Source organism: Phacochoerus africanus, chromosome 1 (genome assembly GCF_016906955.1).
Source record: "Phacochoerus africanus isolate WHEZ1 chromosome 1, ROS_Pafr_v1, whole genome shotgun sequence".
Classification (NCBI taxonomy): domain Eukaryota; kingdom Metazoa; phylum Chordata; class Mammalia; order Artiodactyla; family Suidae; genus Phacochoerus; species Phacochoerus africanus.
Window position 1 is genome coordinate 124,723,107 of NC_062544.1, and position 8,162 is coordinate 124,731,268.

General features: G+C 43.3%; 1 protein-coding gene across 1 annotated transcript in view; it reads right to left on the reverse strand.

The window, feature by feature from the left end:
* The window catches only part of LOC125110615 (calcium-dependent secretion activator 1-like), a 139,555-nt gene extending 135,067 nt beyond the window's left edge, over window positions 1-4,488 (reverse strand). The window contains exons 1-2 of the mRNA XM_047751990.1: window positions 4,046-4,488; window positions 3,759-3,946 (exon numbers count right to left, since the gene is read on the reverse strand). Coding sequence (XP_047607946.1) covers window positions 3,759-3,946; window positions 4,046-4,202 — 345 coding nt within the window. The 5' untranslated portion in view covers window positions 4,203-4,488. The remainder of the gene's footprint in view (window positions 1-3,758; window positions 3,947-4,045) is intronic.
* Between the last annotated feature and the right edge of the window lie 3,674 nt (window positions 4,489-8,162).

Sequence of the window (8,162 nt, forward strand, 5' to 3'; positions counted from 1 at the left end):
AACATCTATAAGTAGCCAGTTCACATGAGGTAGCTACCCATCACCACTGCTACATAACCTAGACATAATCTAGAAATATATGGTAGAGCTCTGCCACGCCAACTTCAAGGTATTCACTCTATCAGTCTGACAAAAATAAAGAAGAAACCTCAGAACTGTTTTTCAAATTGTCATTTATCAGCTGCTAAAACATAGTGACAGCCTGGTGACCAGGTTTTAGTTTTGATCATAAGTTATCATTACTAGCAGGTTATATTTAGATTCACAGTAGTGCAAGGAAAACATACCTACAACTGACAAAACTTGTTTCCATCAAGTCTGTTTAACGTCCCTTCTTTTAACTGGGAAAATGTTGGAAATCTTCAGAGTTCTCTTTCTCAGTAAAAGTGAAAGCAAAGTAATTAACTATCAGAGTGATCCAGCAAAGGTAGCTTTTCTCTCTGCTCCTTCCCAATTGTTCCTCTGAGCTAAGATACTCTTTTTTTTTTTTTTTCCAGCTCTACATAGAAAGACTGACAACAGTCTGCTGTTCAGATTTACCAGCTTGACAGCCCATCTCTCTCTTTCATATTCTTTATAAAGTTAGTATTAGATGCTAATTTTGACCATGTTGACTATTTGATAGGTGCCTAAAGGGGGACAGACAGGCTTCTCTCAACTCAAATAGAAATAACCCTGGGTAAATAAGTACACTAGACATGTCAGGATGCTAGCTGTTTTTCATTTTAGAATATTCCTGGTGAGTGTTGCCTATTAATAAGATAGGATTTGAAATCAGAGAGCTCCATGCCTAAATTCCCACTCTTTCACCTGTCTACCTAGTACTTTAGGCAAATTACAAAAACTCTCTGGGCCTCGGTTTTCTCTTCTAAAAATGAGGATGGTAATTGCTATATTGTTAAGGTTATAAGAAGAACTTAAAATGTTCTAAGATTAGAAACAGGAATTTAGGTTAAAAACTAAAGAAATTTTAAAAAGCTGTACATGTTATTTAACAATAATGTATCACTATTGGTCCTTTAATTGTAATACATGTACTATACTACTCTCAGATAATAGAGAAAACTGTGTCTAGGGTGTATGGGAACTCTCTGTACTATTTTCTCAATTTTTCAGTAAGTCTAAAACTCTTCTTTAAAATGGTCTAGGGTAAGTGCTTTGTACAAAGTAGAAAAATGGTAGCCAGTGTTATGACATTGTCTATTTGGTTTCATAAAGTCTATTAAACTCTGTACAATATAATCTTTCCTTTCAACTTTATTGAGATGTAATTGACTTATAGCATTGTGTAACTTTAAAGTATTCAGCATGATTTGACAATATGACTTTTTCTTTCCCCCAGTTCAGCAATTCTTTTTTCATAGGCAGATTGTTCTCTGCCCCCTGTCACTCTATTCTATTTCTCGACATCATTTTTTGTCTTTTTCTAGTTCATCCATTTCTATTCATGTTCACTTTACAACTAGTTGATATTTCTCCAAGACTAATTTCAGTTTATCAATCTTATTTGTTGGCTTTAAATTTCACCACAATGATTAAGCAAACTTTTAGATACTTTCAATAACTGCTCCTTTAAAAAAAGAATCCAGTCCTAAGCTTTCTGTTTGGAGAAAAACAGCAGAATAGCCTTTTACAGAAAGGCACTAAACTTAGAGATATAGTTATGGAAGAGCTTGTTTTCTTTGTAATAAAGAGATATTCAGCTTCCCAATATAGCCAACATCCCTGAGGCAGCTTTGCTGGGATATGTATTTAGCAGTAGTCTGCTGCAATAACTAAAATAGTTTGACCAAATGCCAGTGTTATCAATCTTTCCCAGAGTCCCTCTGAATGTTAAGGTCATGTGTAAAAACAGAACTCACTGCCCCTCAAAACCACACCTTTGGATCCAGGTAAAACATACTAGATGAGATAAACAAGCCCCATGATGAACCTTCTCAGGTGGCTGAAGGTTCTGTTTAGAAAAACTGGATCTTCATGAGAATGGCTTTCTTTCCCCATTCCGATGCCATATTTAGAAGGACAGAGCTGTAGAGCCTTTTGATGGATTAAAGAAAGCTTTAAAATTTTTCTTTAAGTGGCAATAGTTTTCAATGCCAAAATAACAGGACATCATTAGTGGGTGTGGTTATTAATAGATTTTGGAAATGAATTTCTTCTGCTATAAGGACACAATTAACAGCATAATTCCAATCTGAATCATGAATCAGGCCCTGTGGACCCAAGACCCATCCTTAAAACAATATCCAAAACCTTTTACTGTTCTGAGAATACTTTTGCTCTACTGTAGTTGAAAAAACTGAAAATACAGGTTGAAAAAACAAGTGACCACTGATGGGGGTGTGGGTAAAGAGTCAAGTGTGTAGCCCACCTGTGCTTTCTCAATCAGGAAATGAGTTTTATTTCTAATAGGCAAGCTTATGAAAGCTGAAACGAGTCATCAGCTCTGGGCGGTGTGTGTACATATACAAGCAAAACAAACAGAGAAATCTGTGCTAACTCAAGATAAGAGTGGATAAATATAGGAAAACCTAACACTCTACTACACACAACATATAATTCAGCCTTAAATGACAACAACAGAGAAATTCACTAGTTTAAAAAATTGGTCTTCCAACCTTGATGGGGCTACCGCTGTCTTTAACCGCCCCTCTGGGGGTTTAACTAGCGTTTCTGATACTTCAGCTACTTCAGATTCATCTAAAAGAGACAGAACAGTTTCTTCACTAACTTACTGCGGCTGGGTAGCTGACCGCTTCTAGTCGGTTCGCCGCCACTGGCCCTCAACCTGCAGTAACTAACCACTCCTTTCTCTGGCTGGAGAACAACTGATAGAAATATGCACTTTTGTTCCCATGAAAGGTAGCCCGGAACCGCCTCAGCCTTGCCCTAGCTTCAGACACAAAAAGCTTTTGATGCTTGTAATTGCGAGGCTTTTTGCTGCTGCACTTTTTCAAGCTAGCAGCGGCAGGGCTTGGAGAGCGTCGGAGAGCCAGAAGGTGGCGGCGAAGTCACCTTGGGATAAAGAGAAAAGGGTCAAAGGGAGGAAGGCAGTGGGAGCTGACCCCGGCTGAAGGACCAGAGGGTGCGCCCCAGCTCTGGGGTTCGGGAGCAGGAGCAAGGGAGTGGCGCGAAGCCCGGCCAGGGGGAAGCGGGGTCCAGGGACCCCGAGGCAACCCTAGTTGGCAATCAGCTGACCCGGGCGGAGGTAGGAGGGTGCCCTTCGCAGAGTCGCGGGAAGCTTCGCCTTCCGGGCTCGTTTTCTCCCGCCTGCCCCTGCGGTTGCTCTCCGCCCGGGTTTGCAAGAGCGCGGCTCGGAGGCGCTCTCCTCGCTCCTCACCGGAGCCCCCACCTGCCAGGCGCCCCCGCCTGCTCGCCCAGCGCACGCCCAGGAGGGCGGGCCCGGAGCTCAGCGCAGCCGCCCGCCGCTGAAGAGTGCTGGGAGCCGGGCTAGCGAGCCAGGCCTCTCACGGAGCCGGGGCTGCAAGTCACTCCCCGAGCCTAGGGGGCCACAAAGCCGGACTTGCTCGCCTCGCTCACTGGCAGGGCCCAGGCTATGCGCTCCCGGCCCCTTGCTGGTCTGGGGCAGTTCCTGGCTTGCTCCAGGCTCGGGGGCTCGGCCTCGGCGAGGTACCCTCTTAGCTCCTTCCCCAGGGCGCGGTCTCTTACTCGCCAGCTGCGCCGCCAGCTCCCATTGTTCGCCCCGCCCGCCTGGCGACGTCCCGGAGCTGCTCCCTCGGCCTCCCCGGCGCACCTACCTTCTGCTGCCTCCGAGCCATGTCGGTGGGCTGCTTGGCGTTGAAGGGGTAGGCGATGCAGCGCATCACGAACACATAGAGCTGCAGCCTCTTCTTCCTTTCCTCCTCCTCCTTCTGCAGCCGCTCCAACTCCTCCTTCTCCTTCTCGCTTACCACCGACGGGCTGGGGCTGGAGGGCCGGCCGACACCTGCACGGCTACTAGGTTGCAGCCCCCCGGCCCCGCCGCCGCTGCTCGCGCCGCTGCCCCCGCCGCCGCCGGCGCCCACCCCGGCCCCGGCGCCGGCACCGCCGCCGCTCCCCAGCCCGGCGCCGCCGCCCGAGCCCTCGCTGGTGCGACTGGGAGACAGGCGCGCCCCGGACGCGGCCGAGCCAAGCACCTCCTTGCCGCTTTCCTCCTCCACGATCTCATCCGATTCCTCTTCGCTGGAAGAAGGGTCTAGCATGGTGGCGCCTGGGGAGAGGGGTCCTTGGAACCCCTGACTTGGGGTGCAAAAGGTGGGGGGCGCTGGAGGCGGCTGGGGGTCGGCTCTCCGGGATGGGCGCTTCTCCCCAAATCAGGGAGCGAGCGCGCTGATGCTCAGCCTCGGCCGCCGCTCGACTGCTTCCTCCGCCTGATGATCGCCAGCTGGGCTCAGACCCAGGAGCACGAGGGGAGGAGGGGAAGCGAGAGTTGCGTCCGTGGACCCGAGGTGGGCAAGGGAAAGAGTCAGTTGCGAGCTCCGAGCCCTCAGCCGGATGCCATCTGCAGCCGCTGAAGGAGGCGCCTCCAGAAAAGATGCCGAGTGTTGCAAGCTGTCGATGCAGCCTAGAGCCGAAGAGGCATCTTGCCGATTGGGGAGGGAGCGGCGCTTACGTGTTTATTGGCTTAACTCTCCCGTGTCCACGGCGTAAAGGGTGGCTGCAGAGGGCTGGAGCGGGGAGAGCGCGGAGCGTCCCCAAAGTCTCAGAGCTTCCGTACTGACCCTAATGCTTTCCCGCCCTCCTCACCCCCATCCCCTCTCGGATAATTTCCTCCTTGACGCCCAGCTCTCCAGGCTTCGACCTCTCTCCCCCCTTCGCAGACAAAAAGTTTTCGGGGGTAGGAGGAAATAAACAAATCCTGTGATTACTTCTTGTCAGCGAAGAGTGGGCTATTTGAGACACTAAATTCAGAGGTCTAAGAGGAAGTCGGCGAGATCTTACACGGGGGAAAAAAAAAAAAACTGTTTTTTTTTTTTTTTTTAAATCCACAGCTTTATTCATACCTGGGGCAGTGAGGCTGCGCAGCTTGTTTGTCCCACCTGTGTAAACTCTGATGCCAGCAATTTACATACGCCCATTCTCATTAAAATAAAAGTGAATCAAATTTTGAGCATGCAACTTAACTATTTAAGTAGCAGCCCTGCCCTTGTCTACCCCGCAAAAGCTATAATGAACAATTTTCAATTCCGAGAACTAGTAATACTTTATGCTGAGGTGAGCCTACCACAGAAATAGAAGGGTTTCTGATTGCTTAGTCCTTCCTCCATTCTGGCTTGCTGGAAGATCTGGGTGGAGGAGTGGATCAGATAAAGACACCCTAAGAATTCAGGCATCAACAACTAATGCGCTGACTGTCGCACCGTTTTCCTTCCTGCCTCTGGGTTATCTATTAATTCAAAGCAGCAGATGGTGCCTTCCTTCCCCGTGCTGCTTTCACTTAAGCCAATAAACCCAGCGGACGGGGGGAGCTAGCCAGCGTGCTGAATCTAATCAGCGACTCTCAGATGGATTGAAAATAAACCAGGACCATCCACCCTTGGGTCTTAAGCTATCTTGAGACCTCTCTTCATTTCCCCTCACCCTATCTCCCACATTTATGTATTTTCAAGGCTCTAATTATTCGTAGATACTCGTGGGAGTTATTGTTAAAGTGTAGTGTGAATTTAAAGTTTATATCACATCTGTTTTTATGTATTTTAAATTTTACCATGAGTTTTACTGTAGGCTTTGATATTCAAGAAAAGCTTTCTAGCTAGTCTGAGACTTAAAAATGAATTTAAAACAGCATCTAGTTCCACATTAATTCCAACAATCTGTTTAATTTTTAAAATTATGTAATACATGCATGGGCTCATGCTTGACTTCACCACCATACTCACCTCAAGGGCAAAACTTCTGTGGTCATTATACATTCTGTATTATTTAAAATAAGTAACCCAGCAATGTAGAAATTTTTTCACTTTGGCAGTTCTCACTTTTAAATTTTTCTAAAGAAGTAAAAGATGTTCAAATTATGTTGTACTGGTTTCCCCAGAAGAGGAAATATAGTAGGCCAATCACTCAATCAATCAACCTTTAGTCAGCATCTTTTTATGAAATGACTATTGTCCTAGGGATAAGTGGGAATTTTAGAAGACATTCTCTTAAAGAGTCTATAATCTCCCTTTGGAAATAAAACATAAACTCATAAAAAAGATTGACAGCACTTATTTCAAGGCAATATATCAATAAATTTAAGTTAGTAAACTGCTAAAAGCTTGCTCAAATGAAGCAACTGGGAATAGAAGAGAATCATATACTTCTCAAAAAAAGAGAGTTAAATTTTAAAGATAGGAAACATAAGAATAAATGGTAAAAAGGGAACATATTACAAATGTAAAAAGTGATTTGCAAAGCCATAGTGACAGGACAAGGGCCAAGAAAAGTACAGAGTGCTATGGGGGGGGGTGGTATGGGAGCAGGAAAGGGAAAAGTGAGGAGGAAAAAAAAGTTGAAATAATCCATTTGGTCATATGGGAGGGTCATTTTTAGGACACAAAGAAACAAATCACAAATCATTAGCTATGGAGAATGGTGATTTACTCTTGAAGACCAGACAAAGCCATTTACTAACTAGATAATGCTTCTTTAAGAAAGATAAGGCATTTAAGTGTCATCATATTAAGCACCAGTTCTGTCTTTAGAACCAATTGGAATTTTTCAATCAGTGTAAGAAAGTTTTGTTTCAGTTAGTATTTTTACAATTTTTCTGGAGTTTTGTGGGAGTTTTGCAGTTATATTCATTAAAACATAAACTTGGTATCTATCTCTCATTAATCATATAAACCTATGACTTGGGTATTATATATGACATTACTTAGATAATTCTAACCCTCTGCTCAGGAGAATACAGCCATGACTCCTTAATCAAAGAGACTTAAAAAAAATTTACTGGAAATACTTTGTAATTTTTTTCAAAAGATGTACATTGGTGACTTTTTAAATGTACATCCTTTCAAAGATATTTTTTACCTTAGCTGAAAGTCAATTCAATGTCCTTGGAGATATTATAACACTTTACTACTGCTGATGATAAGATGTGCCAGCAGAACTCCTTAACGCATCTAAACCAGGAGATGTGACTTTCTTTCTTAGATGCAACTTTTGATGAACAAGGAAGAAAGTAACCCTAGAACACATCCAAAGGTTAACACATGGATGTTAACAAAAGGCTAACACTTGTCAAACTTTTGTTAACATCCACATTCTTCTTTTTAAAAAATACAATTCTACCATAGATTCTGATAAATGTAAGTATTTATACCCTTAAACAAACTATTTTAGGTGCTTGAATACTTGCCCCCAAACTCCAGTTTGGCTTTGTAGGAAACTTCAATAATCTTAAGGTGAAAGAATAAATTTTAGGCAGCCATCTGGATACAATATCATGAAAGTAGAAGATACAACATTGAATTTTTTAATCCTATCCACTAAAGCAAAGTCTAGAGGAAATGGAAATGACTGAGATGCTAAACTGAGGTTTTATAAGATAGACCTTAGATTATTTCTATACTCATTCTCCTCTGAAGTACTTGCTGTGATTGTGTGAAAAGCCACAGGATGAGGGAATATCTGACCTGTTGGCAATCAATAGACACTTGATGAAAAGCAATAACTTCCTTATGTCACTCATATAACATGTTTCAATCAAATACAACTGAGTTGAATGCCCATTTTACTGTTTTTCCATGTGTTTGGCCAGATTAAATATGTATTTTTAAATCTCACAATAAATTTCATATGATCTAGATGTACTCATCTCATCCAATCAATATTGCTTTTTATTTTTTTTTAATTTAAGAATAGCTCACAAGCACCAGAAAGGATAAACTTGAAACTCATAGGATGCCTAAGGTCAAGTTAAATGTGTGGGTTCTCTGTTTGGGCAGTTTTGTCTTTGCCATTTAACAGCAGCTATTCTGAGAAAAATATTCAAGGACTCAGCCTCAGTTTCCTCTTCTATAAAATGAGGGGGAGTGGTCCTCACTTCTTTTGGAATGATAAGAAAATTAAATTGGATGATAAACAAAAAGTATTTTTTCAACAGATTTTAGGTTTAAAAATTTTTTTCAACTGGTAGAGAAGGATTTGTAATAAATAAGGGGGCTAGAAAGTGGATACAC